Here is a 24,177-nt window from a genome sequence, read left to right as displayed (position 1 = left end):
TCTGGCATGTGGTTAGGTTGCTTGGAAACAGTTCAGTCCTTTTGGGTCTTGCTTTTAAGATTTGTTAGGCAGGTCTGGAGCAGTGCTCAGTCTAGAGCTAATTATTCCCCACCGCTGAGGCAAGACTCTTCTGTTTACATTACCCAACGTCTCATGAATCTTGAGATTTTCCTGTCTGACTGGTGGGAACAGGCATTATTTCTAGCCCTTCGTGGATGTCAGGCACTGTTTCTTCTAATCCTCTTCAGTAGTTCTTTCCCTGGCCCGTTTAAGTTACCTTGCATGCATGCACACATCAGTACTTCGCTAAATATTTGAGAGAGGCTCTTTGCAGATCTCTGGAGTTCTCTTTCTGTCCTCTGTGGTACCCTGTCCTGTAAACTGTAGCCACCTGGGTCTTCCTAGAATCTCAGCTCTGTCTTCTCAACTCAGAGAATTCTCTGGGCCCCACCTGGCTTCCACCTCCTTGCACTGTGACCTGGAAACTCTAAAGGCTGTTATCTGAGTCAGTCACAGGGCTTACCTCATTTGTTTCCCATCTTTCAAGACTCACTGTCCTTACATGATGTCCAGTGTCTTGCAAACCATTGTTTTATACATTTTGTCCATTTTAGTTATTAAAGGCAGGAGGGTAAATCTAGTCTCTGTTATTCTGTCTGGGCCAAAAGCAGAAGTCCCTCTCTGAATTTTTGATTCCTAAGATATGCTACTCTGAGATTGATAAAAACATTTGATATAAAAGTTTATATGGCAGCCTTTTGAAATCTTCTCACTAAAGGAGGACATTCCCTGGCCATTCTAAAATCTCTAAAAGGTATCTGTAGACAGTGCAGTTTGTGTTCTGCAACACCAATCAGGATTCATTGCTTGGTACTGGGATTACTGCTACCCCATGCAATATTCAGGTTTGTTTAGCAAAGAAGAAAATGGAAATTCATGTTGAGTAAACAACTAATAATGCTCGCTACAGATCTTAAATTATTGGAAGTTTCTGAGCTAGCCACAAATTGTTTCATATTTGGGTACTTTTATTCATAGATTTTTGTATAAAATCACAAATAAGTAGAACTTTGCCCTCTTTTACATATCTTTCAAAAAAATTCTGTGCTAAATTTCTTTGTCCACTTAGGGATCATAAACTCTGAAACATTTTAACTATCTCTATAAAACTAAAAACAAACCCCTTTCCACCGAGTTGATTCCTATTTATGGAGACCCCATGTTTTAGAGAGTAGAATTGCTCCAGAGGGTTTTCTTGGCTGTGACTTTTACGGAAGTAGATCTCCAGGCCTTTCTTCTGCAGAGTGGCTAGGTGAGTTCAACCTGCCAGCCCTTACGTTAGCAGCCAATCACAAACCGGTTGCAGCACTCAGGCACCAACCACCTCTTTACAAAAAAAAAAACCCCAATCTATTGCTGTCAAGTTGACTCTGGCTCACAGTGACCCTATAGGACAGAATAGAGCTGTCTCATAGCGTTTCCAAGGAGCAGCTGGTGAATTCGAACTGCTGATCTTTTGGTTAGCAGCTATAGCACTTAACCACTGTGCCACCAGGGCCCCATGCCAGACTCAAAATATCCGTTGCCGTCAAGTTGATTCCGACTCATAATGACCCTGTAGGACAGAGTAGAACCGCCTCATAGAGTTTCCAAGGAGCACCTGGTGGATTTGGACTGCCGACCTTTTGGTTAGCAGCCATAACTCTTTACTACACCACCAGGGTTTCCAGGGCCTCATAGACCAACCATTGCCGTCAAGTCAATTCTGACTCATAGTGACCCCACAGGACAGAGATCTGCCCCATAGAGTTTCCAAGGAGTGCCTGGTGGATTTGAACTGCTGACCTTTTGGTTAGCAGCTGTAGTGCTTAACCACTACACCACCAGGGTTCCCACCAGGGACTTTTCGTGTTTTAAATAGAGTGGCAATCAATTAGAAAGCAGAAACTAGATCTTAGGGAATCCACTGGCAGAAGATTGAGCCTGACAGTTATTACACTTTGAAATGTCACATGCTAGTCAAAGGGATTGGAGTCATAAGGTTTTCATTGAGTCAGCTAACAAGTGCTTTTAAAGTGCAGTTATCTCCCTTCTGTTTTCCAAGTTGCTCTTTTTTACGCGTGACTTTCTTATTAGTTAACTTCTACCATATACACATTTTTCTTCTCAGTGTCCTCCTTCATCTAGATCCATCTTTCTTATGATTTCTTCAGTCATTTCTTCCTTTTCTTTTGGAAGCGATATTCAAGAGCAAATTTAAAAGATCAATAATATTTTATTGACTTCCTTGAATTTTTAGCTCACATTTAAATTTTGATTAGCCTGCTCTCTGTTCTTGTAGGTGTCCTTCAAGTAGTGAAGCAGTGTGTCCAGATCCCAGTTTTTGTGATGATTCGGCCACGAGGAGGTGATTTTTTATATTCGGATCGTGAAATTGAGGTGATGAAGACTGATATTCGTCTTGCCAAGCTGTATGGTGCTGATGGTTTGGTATTGGGGGCATTGACTGAAGATGGACACATTGACAAAGAGCTGTGCATGTCCCTTGTGGGTAAGAATTTTGTACCTGAGACCAGTCTCTAATAATGACTGAATGTATATACCCAATGTGGAAAAACGTGATCACAAAACTGACTTTTCAATTATACATGCAGGCATTTAAGCTAGCCTCGCCATTTTGAACACTAGTGATATAGATGTTTGGGGTAGAGGGTATATGTGGCCTCCACACTCTCCTTAGTTTCTGTAGTTCGGGTTCTGCTGTGTTCCTGTAGGGTCTAATGGTCGTTTGCCTTGATTCATTTAACCACTACACCAAAAACTTCAGAAGGTATTACAGTTGATAAGGGTGAGGAGATGGGGAGAGGACAGAAGCAAACTACCAATATTACTACGCCAAAATATTTCTTGAAGATTCTCATGATTTAAATAATGAATTTAATGATGTACTTGTAGTTGTCAGAGCGTAAGCGTTTTATCTGGTGCCTCTAAGGTGTGAATAACCAGTTTTGTTTTGTTTTTTTAATTTTTATTGTGCTTTAAGTGAAAGTTTACAAATCAAGTCAGTCTCTCATACAAAAATTTGTATACACCTTGCTATATACTCCTAGTTACTCCCCCATAATGAGACAGCACACTCCGTCTCTCCACCCTGTATTCCCCATGTCTATTCAGCCAGCTTCTGTCCCCTCATACAAAAATTTGTATACACCTTGCTATATACTCCTAGTTACTCCCCCATAATGAGACAGCACACTCCGTCTCTCCACCCTGTATTCCCCATGTCTATTCAGCCAGCTTCTGTCCCCTCTGCCTTCTCATCTCCCTTCCAAACAGGAGCTGTACACATAGTCTCATGTGGCTACTTGAGCCAAGAAGCTCACGTCTCACCAATATCATTTTCTGCCTTATAGTCCAGTCCAATCCCTGTCTGAAGAGTTGGCTTTGGGAATAATAACCAGTTTTTTATATGGAAATCAGAGATTAGTGGAAAGATAAGACTTTAGAATTTGTAAGGATGCCGTTTTATTATTATTTTAATTCACTGTCTTCTTAGGAGAAGAAACTATTCAAAAAAAAAAAAAAAAAGCCCAGCTTAGCTTGGAGAATTCTGTATGTAAAAAAAACCCCAAACTTACTGCCCTCGCATTGATTCTGAGTTACAGCGACCCCATAGGGTTTCCAAGGCTGTAAATCTCTATGGAAGCAGACTGCCACATCTTTCTCCCGAGGTCTGTATATAATAGTAATGATCTCTTCATTCATGTTGTTCTGTGACTTTCTTTTAATAGCTATTTGCCGTCCTCTGCCAGTGACTTTCCACCGAGGTGAGTCATTTCCATTTTAGAAGTTCTCTTGAACAGTGTCAGTTTTCTAATTTCTCAGAATGCCACAACCTTTTATGGAACAAAATTCCGTAGATTTACAGTGTTACTGGTTGGTTTCTTTATATTGATCTTGGGACAAAAAAGGTGTAAATTTAGAGAAGTACAATTTCTAAAGCCTTAAAAAAAAAAAAAAAAAAAGCCTTAGTTATGAAAAATGGAGACCCTGGTAACATAGTGATTAAGTGCTATGGCAGCTTAACCAAAAGGTTAGCAGTTTGAATCCACCAGGCGCTCCTTGGAAACTCTATGGGGCAGTTCTACTCTGTCCTATGGGGTCGCTGTGAGTCGGAATCAACTCAATGGCAATGGATTTGGTTTTTAGTTATGAAAGCTGGTTAAAAGTAGGTATTGCAGGGGAGGATATAACAGAGAGGGAGAGAGTGAGCCTGCCTGCAAATGCAGGTGCCTGTCACAGCATTCCAAGGAAGAATCCTGAGATTCCTGTTAATTAGATTGCCTTAGGTGGTGGGTAGCCTCAGAAGGAATACATTGCTGTGGCCAGAGGAATGGAATGTGCTTCCTCCCTTAATCCAGACGAAGTCATTCCTGGAGCTAGGAGTAAGGTCAGCTTTCCCAGATGAATATCGGCTTCCTGAAGGCGCCTGAAATAGATGAAGAAGAATTGGATACTACCAGGAAAAAAAAAAAAAGGGGGGTGGGGGAAATCCTGGTGGCATAGTGATTGAGTGCTATGGCTGCTAAGCAAAAGGTTGGCAGTTCGAATGTGCCAGCTGCTCCTTGCAAACTCTATGGGGCAGTTCTACTCTGTCCTATAGGGTCGCTATGAGTCGGAATCGACTCAATGGCACTGGGTTTGGCTTTTTGGGTTTAGGAAGGGGGAAAGAAGAAATAGATGCTGCATAGATAATAAACAGATGTCTACTATAATGCACAAAATTCCTTTTCATTATTGATAGCTACTCTGCCTCAATTTCTAAAAAATATCTGATAGTTTCTCATAAAAAAGATACTTCCTCTCTGCAAATCAAGTAGTTATTATTCCCGTATACTTAGGCCAAGTGTTGGTAAAAGAGGGGAACAAGAATCACTTTTGCATTCAGAGGGCATTACCATTGCACATTTAAAAAAAAAAAGAAATGTTTAATTAGTTTTTCTTTTTAGCTTCATGATAGGCTTGAGAAGGTATTGAATGTTTTCTGTCCTTTTAAATGAGCATTTAAAGATTAGGATATGAGTGGTCACTAGCATTTGCATCCATTTATAGATGTTAGAGATAAAACATTTTTGTTACTATCGTTTATATAGAGGATGACACTACCAGAAAACTGTTTTTCTTTGACTTACTGTTTAAATTAGCAATAACTAAAACATGTTAAATGGCTTAAAAGCCAGCACCTTGAGGCACCATTCCTAGTACCCCCTAAAAAGTCTTTAAACATGAAAATAAATTAATAAACATTTATCTAAAAAATATATCATAGCTTAAAATTTGGAATGCTAAATAATTCAAAAAGTAAACTAGTCATATTGAATGTATTTTTCTGTTCTTAAACTAAGAAAGCAGCATCAAATTTCTGTTCTTTTTCTTCTAGTAAGTTTAACAAAAATATTTTAATGTTTTCACAATGTGTAGCAATTTTACATTGTCCTGGGTGCTACAATTTTTTTTTTTTTTTTTTGCTTATGTATTAAATGAGAGAGTATGTTAGCATAATAATTGATGAGAAGGTGCTGCCACTCAAAAACGAAAATCCTCTGAAATAGATTTAGCTGCCTGGATGCACTAAAGGGTGAAAGGGGATGGTCTATCCCAGAGGACCACGAGCACCTGTTCAGTCTGACCGTAGATTAGAACCTGGATGTCATGTAGCAGTGCTGAGAACCAAAACGGAAGTAGTTTTTCTGCTTCGGGGTTCCTAGTGCCACTTTCCTCTGTGATGGTCCTGAGAAGGGGTGGCATCTCTTAGAAAGTAGGATGGAATTGAAACCTCATGTAGTGGGCCGTAAACAATTGTCTCAAACTATGAGCCTTAAGTATGTAGGGTAAGTGGATTGGTATAAAATATTAGTCAATAATGAGAATGTGAACCAAGGCCTATTCTAGAACTAGTCAGTGTAATGTTTCATTCTACTTAGTCTGGTTTGTCTGAAGCCTTAGAGCAAAGTTTCCCAAATTTGAGTCATTTACATATCACACATGTAATTTTACCATGCATGTTTATTTAATTTTCTTTAAGTACAATATTAAGTAAATTTATTTTAAACAGACGCTTACAGCTACTGAAAATTGGAAAATTTTTATTTCTAATTATACATGTAAGTAAATATGTCTGTTAAAATGTGTACCATCTAAAATGATCATATGTAAAATGGTACGCAGTCAGTGGTGTGCTGGTAAGCTGGCTCTTGGGAAAAAAGAACCCTGATTTGTGGCATTTGCTGATTTCTGTGGTATAACTACTTCCCCTTGACTGATTTCAACTACCAATAGATTAACAACCTGGCTTGCAAAGTTTCTGAATATTTAACATCTGGCTCTTGAGAGCCAATATAAACCAAGTCTAGCACACCACTGAAAGTATACTATATTTTGGAAAACACTGCATTACAGAATATCTGTCCAAAATTCAAATTAATTTTATTTATTTCAGCCTTTGACATGGTTCGTGATCCAGTGGCAGCTCTAGAAACCCTCTTAACTCTGGGATTTGAACGAGTATTGACCAGTGGATGTGACAGTTCAGCACTAGAAGGGCTACCCCTAATAAAGCGACTCATAGATCAGGTACACACAGTTTCTTTCCTTTCTTCCTAAGACTCTGTTGCAGTTACTTCTGACATTCTATTGCTCAACTAGGTTGTAAAAGTAATTACTGATTTTGTAATTACTCTGTAGGAAGAAGCAAGCAGTAATATAGTTACGTAATCCTTATTTCTTTCACATGAGTGCTTTTTAGTAACCAAGGCTTTTCAAATTATACCTTCTCCTCACTTAACAGCTATCTCTTTATCTGACATTTCACATTTATGACAATAGTGAAAAATCTACTACCTACCTATTTTATGTATTAACAATGTATGTCTGGCAGTAATGAATGCCAAGGCGAAGGTGAGAGTAATGCTGGCTGTGATAGTTAAGATTATATGTCAGCTTGGTTGGACCATGATTCTCAGTGGCTTGGCAGTTATGTAATGATGTAATTTGGCAGTTATGTAATGATGTAATTTGATAATTATGTAATGATTTAGTCATTGTCAATTTTGTGATCTGATGTGGTCATCCTCCATTTTCACATAATGCTGATTTCATATAATGACCTGGTCTTTGGAACCTAACATGTCAATAAGTGAGGAGGGGGTGTATAGATAGTACCTGAAGATCTGACCTAACTTGGATAACCATAGCAAATTTTACCTTTTCTCTGTTATCTAGTATAGCATAGTTTTAAGCCACATCTTCACACTTCAGCCTATGTACAATCAAAATCCTGTAAAAAATTGAGATTATTATTTGGAGGTATATTCCAAAACTAAAGTTACATTCTTCTCCTTTTATCTCTCTTTCTGTCTTTCTTTTGTCCCCTAGTTAGTATCATTTGAGTATCAGTCAGAGGATGGCTTAGTATGTATATGTTTCTTTGACACCAGTGTGGAGACATTCTAAATTATGATCTACAATATGGACTGTGAGATCAGAGAGTTCCGGGTTTGAGACTCAGATTTGACACTTATTTGCTGTGTAATATTGAGTAGGTTACTAACCTTTAAGTTTGCTTTCTCATGTGTGAAATTGAGAAAGTTTTAATAACTCTATATGGTTGCTCTAAGAGTTGGTAGAAATAAGATACGTAAAAGACAGTAGCACCAGTGCTTGGCATATATACCTTAATACATGTCAGTTTATATTATCGTTGCTGCTATTGTTAGTAATATTATTTATCCTATGTGGACGTCTAATTATCTGAAAATTATTTTAATTATCTGAAAGTAATTTTATGTCCACTTCTCTATTGCCATGAAAATAACTTTCTGAAACTTTGCTTAAGGATCTGATGTGGCTTTGCTAGTTCAGGACTTAATAATTTTATAAATATTTATTAAGTACATATATTATGTTCAGGGCATTTGTACTATGGTGGTAGCCAAGGTTTTGTGTGTGTGTTTGTGAAGAATTACCAGTATGTTCAGTGCGAAGAAAAGAATGATATCCAGAGCCTTGAATACCTTGTTAAAGGGTTTTTATTTTATCCTCATTTCAGTGGGGAAGTCTGAATTGTTCTAAAATAGAAGAGTTGATGAATCAGACTTCCATTTTAAAAAGGTTACTCACTACAGACGAGAAAATAGGGTAAATATAATTGCCGTTGTCTTGTATCGCATTTCAAAATGTGTGAGTGTGTGATATTTGTAGGTTAATCATTGGTTGGCAGGAAGAGCTTGGTTAAATATTCTCGAATACTAACTTTACTTCTTGAAGTACTTACTTACCAGTATAATATACTGATTAAAAGTGCAGGCTTTGCGATTAGACAGGCCTGGTTTAAATCCTGGCTTTACCATTTATTACCAGTGATGTAGGGCAAAGTACCTAACCATCTTAAACCTCAGGTTCCTCATCTGTAAATTTAGGATAGTAATAGCACTTACCTCCTAAAAGAAAAAAATTTTTTTGAATAGTTTTAAGAGGTTACTTCAGATAATAGCACAATGTCTGACACTTATAAAGTGCTTTATATTGTTAGAATGCTTTGGTAGCCTTAGCTAAGCGTGTAGTTCTAAATAATCTTTTATAGAAGGCCACGAAAAAAAGTGATAGAATTTATCTAATCAAAAATATCGGTTGTCTATGTTTTGGAAAACTTTCACTTGGTAAGAAACAGGTAAATGTGACACTTTTTCTAAAATCATTTCAGCTTTCTAGATAGTGAACTTTTCTTTCATTGATGCTGTTAGTACATTTGAGACTACTAAATTTAGCCTTGTTCCACTTCCCTAACAATTACTAAAATATCTGAAATCGCCTCTTCCCCCTTTCATTCTCTATTCCATTAACTTGCTTTATTTTTCTTCATTGTACTTGGAATTTATTATATACATATACTTATCTGTTGTCTTTTTTCTTTGAATGTGTAAGCACCATGAGAGTGAGAACTTTTGTCTTGTTCACCACAATATTCCCCATACCTGTAACTCTCCGGTACATGGTAGGTACTTAGTAGAATGGCATTTGATAAACACTTACGTGATAGATCAGTTTGATGAGGGTTAAAAAAAATTGGTCAGAAGAGGGTTCTCTGAACTATCTACAAAATGATAGTCTATAGATTTTTTCACAAATTATATATATATATACATATATTTCTGTAATTTTGGAGCTACCTTTCCAAAATGGCATATAACTCAGCCTACATGAAAAATAGTATGTCATTTCAGTGACAGATGTACCAGAAGTTGTGGCTTGAGGTCACTTTTGACCGTTTTATTAAGCCTGTTACTTAAATACTAGTCTGTGGGGTGGGGAGAGTGGAGGGCATGATTGTGTCGTTGACTCATACTCTACAAAAAGATTTTTTTTACACCTTGATATGATATGCAGCTAAACCAATAGCAATCTGTTGATTTTTGTATGACTACTTTTTTCAACTTATTTATCTATCTCTTTCCATTTTTGCACCAGCATATTATTATTTCTTATCCTTTCTTTTAAACTAAAAAAAAAAAAATTTGGAATCCGTTTTTCAGGATGGCTTCTTCAATATCTAGCTTTTTGGAGCTATGATGAAGTTTGTGGCCAGGAGGCCTGGTGGGGCAGTGGTTAAGAGCTCGGCTGCTAACGAAAAGGTTGGCAGTTCAAATCTACCAACTGCTCCTTGGAAACCCTATGGGACAGTTCTACTCTGCCATAGAGGGTCTCTATGAGTCAGAATCAACTTGATGGCAAAAGGTTTTACAGAGTTTGTTGCCATTACATGAAGATCCTCAACAGACAATCATACTGAATGCTCACCTTAACTTTACACTGATAATTACTTAGCGCACATTGAAGAATCTATAACTCACGTTAAAAGTAGCGGGGAGAGTCGTGTCTTCCTCTGCTCATGACCTTTCCCTCCCTACTAGACTGCCTGCTACTCTTCCCTTTTTTGCATTTGTTATTTCTGGTGTTAGCTACTTGCTCTATTCCTGTCCTTCTGTTTCTGTTCCCTTCTGCTCTCTTCCATCCTTTCTTCTTTTCCCTTCTTGCCTTCTTCTCAGCTTACATACTGTACCTCTCCTTTTTCCCCATTTTCTCCTCCTCGCACTAAGCCAATCTTTCCGTTTTCTCATTTATCTTAACTGAATATTATATAGAACTAAGTATCTTTTTCAACATTTATTATGTTTATTGAATACATTAATTGAATATTTCATTTTTTTATGGAAAAAGAAGCTAAGTTATACATGATTCTTGATCTCATTTTTACTGTAGTTCAATAGCACTCAATTAAAGATTCTATAAAAAAAATATAGAACCGGTTCTAAATACACAGGCAGAACAGTTGAGGCAAACGACTTGGAGTTGTGACAGGATGCAGGATTGGCTGGTCCAGCATTAAAAATTCATTTCGGGGAACACATATATGAAAAAATTCAATTTACGTATAACTTGATTGATTTTATTCTGCAAATTAGTGAGCTTGACATAATATGTAGTTTTTATTTTGCTTTCTCATAGCTCCACCAAGTATCTATTGTATAATGGAATGATTTCCTTTTGACTTTCAGTGAAACTGAGTATACTACCAAAACTTATTTAAGAAATGAAACTTTGAATTAAAATTTTGATAAAAGTAAATAAATTTCAGTATTTATCTTCCAGAATTATTAGAAATTAAATAACTTCTTGCAGTCTAGTTTTATTACTTAGAAACCAGTTAAATGGACCTATGGCTTTGTTTAATTGGTATGATAACATAGGGGGAATGTAGTGGAGCATACAGGATTTAAGTGGATCTTTTTTTCTTTCAGTCACCTTAGAATTAGGCCTATGCTCTTTCTTTTCAGGGAGACCCTTATTTAAATTCAACCACTTCGATCCCATTGCGTACCAAGAACTCAGAATTTAATTAGTGTCATATTTCAGTAATGACTTTTCTGAAGGTGGTGTGATTATCTAGTATTTATATTGGATTCTCTTATTTGTGTTCATAACAGTACAAGTCTTTAAAAGCAATATAATATAACTTTCTGGATAGAAAGCTCTACTATACTGTACATCTTGCTTACTCAAGATTCCAAAGAAATAGAGATCTATTAAAAATTAGACATTAGTAGTAGTTTTTAAAATTTAATATACTTTAACTCATGTTTTTGTTCTCACTGCCTTATCCCATTTAAAAAAAAGATATTAAAATTTACCTTTTTTTTTTTTCTTTTTTCAGGCAAAAGGCAGGATTGTGGTAATGCCAGGTATTTATTTATATATCCATTCACTAGCTGTAACACTGAACTGTAGTAGAGGAAGAGCAAAGGAGGCAGGAAAATATGGGAGAAAGTATTAGTACATGGTGTTTAGAGAGAACATTGATTAAAATGTTTAAGATTGGGTGATCTGTGCTGGAATCAAAGTTCCTGGGTGGAGCAAATGGTTAACGTGCTGAGGTGCTATCCAAAAGGTTGGAGGTTCGAGATCACCCAGAGGCATCTTGGAAGAAAGGCCTGGTGATCTGCGTCCAAAAATTTAGCCATTGAAAATCCTGTGGTGCATAGTTCTACTCTGACATACATGGGGTCACCATGAGTTGGAATCAACTCCACAACAACTAATGGTGGTGGTGGTATGCTGGAATTAGAAACTTTAGAGAAGGGGGCTTTAGAAGAGAACATTCTGGCAGGAATTATCTCAGAGAAGAGCAAATAAAGAGGTAGATTGGGATTGGGGTTTCTCCATGTTTGCTCTCCCATGGTATAGAATTCTGTGACTGTGATAGCCATCTCTAGTGAGGCACACACGTTTGATGCTGCCTCAGTGTGTTAGGGCCAAATGTCCTAGTTGTTAACAAGCATTTAGGTTTAATTGTTAAGCTAGCATTTACATCACATCCCTGGGTAAATATAATACTCTCTCGGTTTCTGAAGATCTCTGATCTCCGAATTCTTTCTTGTAGCCACACTAATTTTTTTTTTTTTTAATTGTGCTTTAGGTGAAAATTTACAGCTCGAGTTAATTTCTCATTCAAAAATTTATACACATATTGTTTTGTGACATTGGTTGCAGTCCCTACAATGTGACAGCATGCTCCCCCTTCTCACCATGGGTTTTCTGTGTCCATTTGTCCAGTTCTTATCCCTTCTTGCTTTCTCATCTTACTTATGGATAGGAATTGCCCATTTGGTCTCGTATATTTGATTGAACTAAGAAGCATGTTCCTCATGTGTGTTATTTTTTGTTTTATAGGCCTATCTAATTTTTGTCTGATAAGTGGGCTTTGGGAATGGTTTCATTTCTGAGTTAGCATAGTGTCCAGGGGCCATAGTCTCAGGGATTCCTCCAGTCTCTGTCAGACCAGTAAGTCTGGTTTCTTTTCATGAATTTGAATTCTGTTCTACATTTTTTCTCCTGTTCTGTCCAGGACTCTCTGTTGTAATCCCTGTCAGAGCTACTGTTGGTGGTAGCTGGGCAGCGTCTAGTTCTTTGTTCTCAGGCTGGTGGAGTCTCTGGTTCATGTGGTCCTTTAGTCCTTTGGGCAAATGTTTTCCTTGTGTCTTTGGTTTTCTTCATTCTCCTTTGCTCCGGATGGGACCAATAGATATATTTTAGATGGCCACTCACAAGCTTTTAAGACCCCAGACGCTACTCACTGAAGTGGAATGTAGAACGTTTTCTTCATGAACCATGTTACGCAAATTGACCTAGCTGTTCCCCAGGACTGTGGTCCCCAGCCCCCACCCCCAGTTACTTGGTTCTTCAGAGTGTTTGCATGTGTCTAGGAAACTTCTATGCATTGATTTTGGTCCAGTTTTGCTAACTTCCCCTATATTGTGTGTTTTCCTTCCCTTCACCAAAGTTAACACTTGTCTGTTATCTAGTTAGTGATTTCCCCTCCCTCTCCCTTCCCACCCTCGTGACCATCAAAGGATGTTTTTTTTTTTCTGTGTGTAAGCCTTTTCTTGAGTTCTTATAATAGAGGTCTCGTACAATATTTATCCTTTTGTGACTGGCTTATTTCACTCAGCATAATGCTCTCCAAATTCATCCATGTTGTAGGTGTTTCGAGGATTCGTCATAGTTCTTTATCATTGTGTAGTATTCCATTGTGTGTGTGTACCATAATTTGTCTATTCGTCTGTTTATCCACGATAATTTGATCATATGCTCTTGATGATATCCATAAGATTAACTAGATACATGATGGCTCATTAGAAATGAACAGATGGGGCAGTTTTTAAATAATTAAAGTGCTCTAGAATCAGACAAATACAAAAGGCAATCTTAATTTTTTCTTTTTATTGTTAAATTTATCAAACATAAAAAAAAGTAAAAAATAGTATGATGAATATTCATATACCAATCCCCTAGATTTAACATTTTGCTGTGTTTCCTTCATCTTTTTTTCTTGAGGTATTTTAAAGCTCAATCAAACGTATTGTGATATATGATCTCTAAAAAAAAGGGGGTGGTATTTTTCTGTATAACCACAATACTTATAATCACACCTATCAACACATTAATTCTCTAATACCATTTAATACTCAGCCCACACTCACCTTTCTGCAATTGTCCCCAGAAAGTTTTCTACTGCCGTCTGTTCAAACCAAGATTCCAATCAAGGAACAAGCATAGCATTTGATTGTTATCTTTCTTAATGTCTTTTTTCCCTCCAGCAATAAATGATGCTTCCTCAAAAGTTAAACATGACTCATCTAAAGACTTCACCAAAAGAGTAAAAAGACCACCTACAGGTTGGGAAAGAATTTTCAGCTATGACATCTCCAACCAGCGCCTGATCTATAAAATCTATATGATTCTGTTAAAACTCAACCACAAAAAGACAAACAACCCAATCAAAAAGTGGGCAAAGGATATGAACACGCACTTCACTAAAGAAGATATTCAGGCAGCTAACAGGTACATGAGAAAATGCTCTCGATCATTAGCCATTAGAGAAATGCAAATTAAAACTACGATGTGATTCCATCTCACTCCAACAAGGCTGGCATTAATCCAAAAAACACAAAATAATAAATGTTGGAGAGGCTGCGGAGAGATTGGAACTCTTATACACTGCTGGTGGGAATGTAAAATGGTACAACCACTTTGGAAATCGATTTGGTGCTTTCTTAAAAAGTTAGAAATAGAACTACCATACAACCCAGAAATCCCACTCCTCGGAATATACCCTAGAGAAATAAGAGCCTTTACGCGAACAGATATGTGCACACCCATGTTTATTGCAGCTCTGTTTACAATAGCAAAAAGCTGGAAGCAACCAAGGTGTCCATCAACGGATGAATGGTTAAATAAATTATGGTATATTCACACAATGGAATACTACGCATCGATAAAGAACAGTGACAAATCTGTGAAACATTTCATAACATGTAGGAACCTGGAAGGCATTATGCTGAGTGAAATTAGAGGCAAAAGGACAAATATTGTATAAGACCACTATCACAAGATCTTGAGAAATAGTATAAACTGAGAAGAACACATTCTTTTGTGGTTACGAGGAGGGGAGGGAGGGAGGGTGGGAGAGGGTTATTTACTGATTAGTTAGTAGATAAGAACTACTTTAGGTGAAGGGAAGGACAATACTCAATATATGGAAGGTCAGCTCAACTGGACTGGACCAAAAGCAAAGAAGTTTCCGGGATAAACTGAATGCTTCAAAGGTCAGCGGAGCAAGGGCGGGGGTTTGGGGACTATGGCTTAAGGGGACTTCTAAGTCAATTGGCAAAATAATTCTATTATGAAAACATTCTGCATCCCACTTTGAAATGTGGCGTCTGGGGTCTTAAATGCTAACAAGCGGCCATCTAAAATGCATCAATTGGTCTCAACCCACCTGGATCAACAGAGAATGAAGAACACCAAGGTCACACGATAACTGTGAGCCCAAGAGACAGAAAGGGCTACATGAACCAGAGACCTACATCATTCTGAGACCAGAAGAACTAGATGGTGCCCGGCCACAACCGATGACTGCCCTGACAGGGAGCACAACAGAGAACCCCTGAGGGAGCAGGAGAACAGTGGGATGCAGACCCCAAATTCTCATAAAAAGACCAAACTTAATGGTCTGACTGAGACCAGAAGAATCCCGGCAGTCATGGTCCCCAAACCTTCTGTTGGCCCAGGACAGGAACCATTCCGGAAGATAATTCATCAGACATGGAAGGGACTGGACAATGGGTTGCAGAGAGATGCTGACGAAGAGTAAGCTACTTGTATCAGGTGGACACTTGAGACTGTGTTGGCATCTCCTGTCTGGAGGGGAGATAGGAGGGTAGACAGGGTTAGAAACTGGCAAAATCGTCATGAAAGGAGAGACTGGATGGAGGGAGCGGGCTGACTCATTAGGGGGAGAGTAAGTGGGAGTATAGAGTAAGGTGTATATAAGCTTATATGTGACAGACTGACTTGATTTGTAAACTTTCACTTAAAGCACAATAAAAATTATATTAAAAAAAAAAAGTTAAACATGAACCACCATTGACACAAAAATTCCACCATTAGGTTTGTACCTAAGACATGTAATATCTTTTAATATAGAAGTTCTCCTTTTCTTTTTCTTGCTTTTTAAAAAAAGGACATTAAAAGAAGCTGGATCACTTATCATACGGAGCATCCTATATTCTGGATTTATCAGACTCTTTGCTTTTGATAGGGCTTAACTTGTTCTTCTAGTCTCTATATTTCCTATAAACTGGTGGTTAGATTATATGGTTTGATTATAATCTGGTTAAATGCTTTTGATCAGAATATTTCATGGGTGAGTCCATATACTTTATTTGACATCACATCACAAAGTACACAGTGGCCATTCATTACCAGTGATGCAGCAAATGACCATAGGGTTTAAATGGTGACAGCCAGATAAAAGGCAACTTGTCAAGAGAGACCAATAAGAGGGATATTATCAGAAATTTAGGAAGGCTTTTTGACCTGTAGCAAGTCCCTGAAACATGAGCAGATAGAAAACATATACTATCTGTCAAATTAAAGCCCTTTAATTGATTAATCAGAGCCTTGGCAGTGCAATGGTTAAGCACTTAGTTGCTAACCCAAAGGCCGGCAGTTTGAACCCACCAGTGGTTCCACAGTAGAAAAGACCTGGTGATCTGCTTCCATAAAGATTATAGCCTAGGAAACCCTATGGGGGCAGTTCTGCTCTGTCCTAGAGGGTTGCTGTGAGTCAGAAACAACTTGGCACACGACAACAATGACATGTTAATCAGGGAAGATTTAAATCTGATACGTTTCTGTTTAAGACTAAATGTTTTTTTTTTTTCACTTCGATAACTAATATCCAGACTTCTTCTTGTTATGTGCTGTTCAGTCAGTTCTGACTCACAGCAACCCTGTGTACCATAGAATGAAACACTGCCCAATCCTGTGCCATCTTCACAGTCATTGTTATGCTTGAGCCCATTGTTGTAGCCACTGTGTCAGTCCATCTTGTCAAGGGTCTTCCTCTTTTTCGCTGACCCTCTGCTCAGCATGATGTCCTTCTCCAGGGATTGGTCCCTCCTGATAACATGTCCAAAATTTGTGAGACAAAGTCTCCCCATCCTTCTAAGGAGCATTCTGGCTGTACTTCTTCCAAGACAGATTTGTTCATTCTTCAGGCAGTCCGTGGTATAGTCAGTGTTCTTCGCCAACACCATAATTCAAAGGTGTCAATTTTTCTTCTTTATTCATTGTCCAGCTTTTGCATGCATATGAGGTGATCGAAAATATCATGGCTTAGGTCAGGGACACCTTAGTCCTCAAAGTGATATCTTTGCTTTTCAACACTTTAAGGAGATCTTTTACAGCAGATTTGCCCAGTGCAATATGTCGTTTGATTTCTTGACTGCTTCTTCCATGGCTTTGTGGATCCAAGTAAAATGAAATCCTTAACAACTTCAGTCTTTTCTCCATTTATCATGATGTTGCTGATTGGTCCAGTTGTGAGGATTTTTGCTTTCTTTATGTAGAGGTGCAATCCATACTGAAGGGTGTAGTCCTTCATCTTCGTCGGTAAGTGCTTCAATTCCTCTTCACTTTCAGCAAGCAAGCTTGTGTCATCTGCAAATTGCAGGTTGTTAATGAGCCTTCCTTCAAACCTGATGCCCCGTTCTTCTTCATATAGTCTGGCTTGTGTGTGATATTAATGATATTCTTTGATAATTTCTGCATTCTGTTGGATCACCTTGCTTTGGAATGGGCACAGATATGAATCTCCTTCAGTCAGTTGGCCAGGTAACTGTCTTCCAAATTTCATAGCATAGACGAATGTCTTAGTTATCTACTACTGCTATAACAGAAAGACCACAAGCGGATGGCTTTAACAAAGAGAAATTGATTCTCTCACACTCTAGTATGTTACAAGTCCAAATTCAGGGTGTCAGCTCCAGGGGAAGGCTTTCTCTGTCAGCACTGGAGGAAGATTCCTTATCATCAGTCTTCCCCTGGTTGAGGAGCTCCTCAGGAGCAGGGACCCCATGTCCAAAGGACACACTCTGCTCCTGGTACTGCTTTCCTGGTGGTATGAGGTCCCCAACTCTCTGTTTGTTTCCCTTTCCTTTTATCTCTTGAAAGAGAAAAGGTGATGCAGGCCGCACCCCAGGGAAACTCCCTTTATACTGGATCAGGGATGTGAGCTGGGTAAGGGTGGTGTTACAATCCCACGCTAATCCTTTTTAACGTAAAATTACAATCAGAAAATGGAAGACAACCACGGAATACTGGGAATCATGGCCTAACCAAGTTGATACACACATTTTTGGGGGGACATAATTTAATCCATGACAATGAGTGATCACCTCCAGTGCTATATCCATTTGTTGAAATATCTCAGTTGGTATTCAGTTAATCCCTGGAGCCTTGTTTTTCACCATTCCTTTCAGTGCAGCTAGGCTTCTTCGTTCAGTACCATTGGTTCTTGATCATATGCTGCCTCCTGAAATGGTTGAACATTGACCAATTCTTTTTGGTGCAGTGATTCTATATTCTTTCCAACTTCTTTTGATGCATCCTGTGTCGTTCAGTATTTTCCCTGTAGCGTCCTGAAGTATCACAAATGAAGTTTTTAATTCAGTTCTTTCAGCTTGTGAAATACCGAGCGTGTTCTTCCCTTTTAGTTTTCTAACCCCAGGTCTTTGCACATTTCATTTCATTTTTACTTTACTTTGTCTTCTTGAGCTGCCCTTTTAAATCTTCTTTTCAGTTCTTTGCTTTAGCTACTTAACATTCAAGAACAAGTTTTGCAACACATACATAGACCAGTGGAACAGAATTGAGAATCTAAACATAAATCCATCCACATATGAGCAGTTGATATTTGACAAAGGCCCAAAATCAGTTAGATGGGGAAAAGACAGTCTCTTTAACAAATGGTACTAGTGTAACTGGATATCCATCTGCCAAAAAAATGAAACAAGACCCATACCTCACACCATGCACAAAAACAAACTCAAAATGGATCAAAGACCTAAATATATAATCTAAAACGATAACGATCGTGGAAGAAAAAATAGGGACAACGTTAGGAGCCCTAATACATGGCATAAACAGTATACGAAACATTACTAACAATGCAGAAGAGAAATCAGATAACTGGGAGCTCCTAAAAATCAAACACCTATGCTTATCCAAAGACTTCACCAAAAGAGTAAAAAGATTACCTACAGAGTGGGAAAAAAGTTTTTAGCTATGACATTTCTGATCAGCACCTGATCTCTAAAATCTACATGATACTGCAAAAACTCAACTACAAAAAGACAAATAACCCAGTTAAAAAATGGGCAAAAGATATGAACAGACACTTCACTAAAAAAAACATTCAGGTAGCTAAAAGATACATGAGGAAATGCTCATGATCATTAACTGTTAGAGAAATGCAAATCAAAACTACGATGTGATTCCATCGCACTCCAACAAGGCTGGCATTAATCCAAAAAACACAAAATAAGAAATGTTGGAGAGGTTGTGGAGAGACTGGAACACTTACACACTGCTGGTGGGAATGTAAAATGGTACAACCACTTTGGAAATTGATTTGGTGCTTTCTTAAAAAGCTAGAACTACCATATGATCCAGCAATCCCACTCCTTGGAATATATCCTAGAGAAATAAGAGCCTTTACACAAACAGATATATGCACACCCATGTTCATTGGAGCACTGTTTACAATAGCAAAAAGATGGAAGCAACCAAGGTGTCCATCAACGGATGAATGGATAAATAAATTATGGTATATTCACACAATGGAATATTACGTATCGGTAAAGAACAGTGATGAACCTGTGAAACAGTTCATAACATGGAAGAATCTGGAAGGCATTATGCTGAGTGAAATGAGTCAGTTGCAAAAGGACAAATATTGTATAACACCACTATTTTAAGAACCCAAGAAATGGTTTAAACAGAGAAGAATATACTCTTTGATGGTTACGAGAAGGGGGAGGGAGGTAGGGAGGGAGAGGAAAGAAAAAAAGTTAATTAGATAGTAGATAAGAACTACTTTAGGTGAAGGGAAAGACAACATACAATACAGGAAAGGTCAGCACAACTGGACTAAACCAAAAGGAAAGACGTTTCCTGAATGAACTGAATGCTTTGAAGGCCAGCATAGCAAGGACAGGGGTTTGGGGACCATGGTCTCAGGGAACATCTAAGTCAATTAGCATAATAAAATCTATTAAGAAAACATTCTGTATCCCACTTTGGAGAGTGGCGTCTGGGGTCTTAAATGCTAGCAAGAGACTGTCTACGATGCATCAATTGGTCTCAACCCACCTGGAGCAAAGGAGAATGAAGAACACCAAAGACACAAGGTAATTATGAGCCCAAGAGACAGAAAGGGCCGCATAAACCAGAGACTACATCAGCCTGAGACCTGAAGAACGAGATGGTGTCTGGCTACAACCGATGACTGCCCTGACAGGGAACATAACAGAGAACCCCTGAGGGAGCAGAAGAGCAGTGGGAGGGAGACCCCAAATTCTCAGACCAGACTAAATGGTCTGGCTGAGACTAGAAAGGACCATGGTGGTCATGTTCCCCAGACCTTCTGTTAGCCCAAGACATGAACCATTCCCATAGCCAGGGATTGGACTGGACAATGGGATAGAAAATGATGCTTGTGAAGAATGAGCTTCTTGGGTCAAGTAGACACATGAGACTATGTTGGCATCTCCTTTCTGGAGGAGAGACGAGAGGGCAGAGGAGGTCAGAAGCTGGCGGAATGGACGCGAAAAAAGTGGAGGAAGGAAGTGGACTGTCTTATTGGGGGAGAGCAATTAGGAGTATATAGCAAGGTGTATATAAATTTTTATATGAGAGACTGACTTGATTTGTAAACTTTCACTTAAAGCACAATAAACGTTAAAAAAAAAAAGAACAAGTTTTGGAGTCTTTTCTGACATCCATTTTGGTCTTTCCTGTCTTTTAAATGACCTTTTGCTTTCTTCGTGTATGATGGCCTTCCACAACTCATCTGGTCTTCGGCCATTAGGGTTCAATTCATCAAATGTGTACTTGAAATGGTCTCAAAATTCAGACTTAGACAGTGTTAATATTAAGAGTGTCTTTGCTTAATATGTAACTCTGGGTACAGAGTTACATAAGAAACTTACTTCCTCAAGAGGTTTAACCTGTTCCTAAGTTGGGAGATGTGATTAATTTGTTTAACAAACCTTACCTAGAAAATGCTAATTATACACCACATTCTGTGACAGATATGAAAATAACAGAAATGAATATGAAGTATTCCATTTATTTGAGGCCTTCATAGAATAGAGCTGTAAACAGTCATTACAATTTCTGGTAAATATGTACCAGCAATTAAAAAATTCCTAGGCAAGTCAACTTGAATGCTTAATGTGTGCTTATCATTGAAAAATATAAAGATGAATAGAACATAGTAGTTGCCCCCTAGCGGCTTTCATAATGGAGCTTACAACATACTTAGGCTCCAGTTTTTCCTTATGTATAAAGAGGATATTGAACTAGTTGTTCTCTGTGGTACTTTTAAGGTGTATTAGTCTGTGTTTGGAAAATGTATCACCTATATATTAAAGTTGCTGATAACTGAGTAACGTGTTTCAGTGGCCACATATTTTTCATGACAAGGAAATAACATATTTATCTCTTACGTTAATCCTTACAATATGCTCGAGAGGTAGGTAGCATTACCCCTCTTATTGGTGAAAAAATAGAGGCTCAGTGGATTTAAATAATTTATCTAAAATCACTCAGCTGTGAAGAGCTACAATGGTGGAGCCAGGATTCCTGTCTAAATCTGCTTTCACAGTCTATGTTCTACTTCTTAAGGCCAGTGATATTACTGTACCACCAAGGAAAAAAAGCCAAGTTAATGAGTCTGAAGAGTGTGTAAAAACAAGTTACTTCACCTACTTGAATAGCCTGAGATACAAAGTATGTATTTAATCGGTCATTCAAAAATACTTATTGAGTATATTCTATATACTAGGTGAGAAGGCTATAAAGATGAATAAAGGAATTTCATATTTATCATCTATCATTCTCATTCAGAATGTGATTCTTGATATCTAAATGCTTAAGAACATTTAACAGCAGAAGAATTTTGTTCATCAGAACAAATGAGCCATCATAAAGTACTTGACTGTACAGTTTTACAAAGTAGAATGAGATTCTTCTGTGAAATGAAATAAAAAATTGGTGCAGTATGGTAATGAATAATCTGTGTAATGCCTTACATTATTCTCATTTCCAGTGAGGTCAACACACTTTTTGAATCCTGGGCCTCCAGGGTTCTCCGTTTCAGACACTTCTCTCTGAGGCTGTGCCATTAGACTTCTTCCTCAAGCCTATTCTTACCTTTTGTTTGAATTTGATTTTGCTTTAACTGAGGGGAGAGCAGAGATGGAACACTTAATGATTTTCTTCAAGCCCATTGAACCCTTGCCATAGAATAATTTTTTAGATTTAAAGTCACTAGTGTAGAGCATTGTTATATAAACCAATGGACATACAAGATTCCGCCATATAGGTTCTATGACCTTAACAGTTCTTCTCTAGAGCCTTTAGTCTTTGTCTTTTATCATTCTTTTCTAATCTCATTCTAGCTTAGTAGGGAGATTGTAATTCTTGAATTAATGAAAAATTTCAGTAGAGCAAGCAGTCATTATTATTCATTAAGTTCTATGAAAAATTCTATTCTACTTATTTTACTCTTTCCAACAGGAGGTGGCATAACTGAGAGAAATCTGCAAAGGATCCTTGAGGGTTCAGGTGCTACAGAATTCCACTGTTCTGCCCGGTCTGCCAGAGACTCAGGAATGAAGTTTCGGTAAAAATGTGTTCTTTGACTCATAGAAGAAGGCATGAAATTAATCTTTACTTCCCCAAGTAAGAAAGCCTTAGTTAATGGAATAGTACTGTAAGTATTGCAGTCATTTTTGCAGTTGAAAACCATTTTTAAAATCGTTCTTGTCTTGCCTTAAATAACCACACTTTTCTGAACATAGTTGAACCTCTATATCCTTAAGTCATTGCCTAACTTAGACCAATTAATAATAAGTTTTAATTCAACAGCTGAGCTTCAAATGAGTCAAATATGTATGTGTGCCCATTTGCCTGTGCTTTCGTTTAGCAAAGGTAAAAACTATGGTGTAAGGATGGAAGAATCAAAGTCATCTTTATCCCTCATAACTTTAATTCTTAGTCTTCCCTCACCTTTGCTCTCTATTTTCAGTTCTTTTGAAATTACATCACCATTGAGGAATTATAACTATTACGTGTCTTTTTATTATACTTGATAGAATCGCTGTAATTTAATAGTTGGTAGTTGATTGCTTTTATTTATAGGTTAGAAAAAAATAAGATGTAAAAAGAGAGCCTTAAAACTTATATTCCCAGATAGAAAATCAAGTATACTGTCTGGTAGATTTGGCTACTAGATGTTTCAAGTAATTAAAGTAACGAAAATTATGGAATATGGTAGTTCCCAGGGCCTTCGATCTTCCCTTGCTCTTAGCTGCGAACTAGCCTGTAAAATGAAGTACCACGAGGGAGGCTTATTTAGTGAGAGCCTCTCCTAATAACTTATGTAATTATTTGTTCCTTTGCTATTTCTTTTGCAGAAATTTCTGTGTTTCCATGGGAGCCTCACTTTCTAACTCAGAATATTCTGTAAAGGTAACAGATGTGACCAAAGTAAGGACTTTGAATGCTATTGCAAAGAATAGCCTGGTGTAGCCAGACCCCTCCAAGCGACATGGATATTACAGGGTGAAGGTAGAAGTATTGTCCACAATTCTCTATGATACAGCTTTATCCTTCTTTTCTGGCCAGGACAGTCATAGTCTTTGTTTTAAGTGTCACATGGCCATGGAGAACATTTCCAAAGGAGAAAAAGAACTTGAAACAGCTATAGTCACTTTCTTTCCTTTGTCTTGACAGCCATCTCTCTCCTCATGGTTAAATCTCATCTATGCTTCTCCACAGACAGGTTCAGTCTGTTGGTAATGGAATTAGTTGGTGAACTGGGAAAATTCAACAGCAAAGTATGAATTCAGAGTGTGACATCAAGGTCAATTCAATAGTAGTATTTTGCTTATTTGTTTGTAAAATAAAAATTTCCATTCTCTTTTGGGTTAGTCTGTTATTCTTACCTTAAATACCATCTGTAGCCAAGTATAAAAGGGATGATTTTTTTTTTTCCCTTCTTTTTCTCTTTTTATTGTATATTAATTAGATATGTGATCCTGGGCAAGATGCTGAGAGTACCAGAGTAAAATGGTACAGCGTAAAAATCCTCAGGTGTGGGAAGCAGGATGTAAAAGTTCTCAGACTTATAAAGGAAGAAGTGATCTCTGGAGTTCATAGGTTACTTCAGCCTCTGATCCAATATAGAGAAATGGCTTAACCATAATGTCCCTCTGACAATCTAGACGTATACTAAGAACTGGGGAGGTTAGGGAAGTTATCAAAGTAGTCACTTCCTTTTAACTGAGGCCAGAGATAGGGAGGATAGAGTCTAGTGATGGAACATGTTTTTCCTATGAGCTGGTCCCAAATGGTGAAGTTCATCGTTAGCTTTATATGCTACTTTCATATTTATAATCTCATACTAACAATAATAATAATAACATACTAACA

The 24,177-nt window shown here is 37.8% G+C and overlaps 1 protein-coding gene across 5 annotated transcripts in view; it reads left to right on the top strand.

Annotated features, from left to right (window-relative positions):
- CUTC (cutC copper transporter) overlaps window positions 1-23,670 on the top strand; it is a 32,828-nt gene extending 9,158 nt beyond the window's left edge. For 2 of the 5 annotated variants that reach the window (XM_064269458.1, XM_064269457.1), the window contains 5 exons: window positions 2,342-2,551; window positions 3,792-3,827; window positions 6,500-6,633; window positions 11,270-11,297; window positions 13,713-14,560. In XM_064269458.1, coding sequence (XP_064125528.1) covers window positions 2,342-2,551; window positions 3,792-3,827; window positions 6,500-6,633; window positions 11,270-11,297; window positions 13,713-14,020 — 716 coding nt within the window. In that variant the 3' untranslated portion in view covers window positions 14,021-14,560. The other 3 variants (XM_003409182.3, XR_002785452.2, XM_064269459.1) reach the window with 3 other exon arrangements.
- Window positions 23,671-24,177: the final 507 nt, after the last annotated feature.

Source organism: Loxodonta africana, chromosome 16, assembly GCF_030014295.1.
Source record: "Loxodonta africana isolate mLoxAfr1 chromosome 16, mLoxAfr1.hap2, whole genome shotgun sequence".
Taxonomy (NCBI): domain Eukaryota; kingdom Metazoa; phylum Chordata; class Mammalia; order Proboscidea; family Elephantidae; genus Loxodonta; species Loxodonta africana.
Note: the sequence above shows the minus strand (reverse complement) of the source record. Positions and strands in the feature narration are given on the sequence as shown.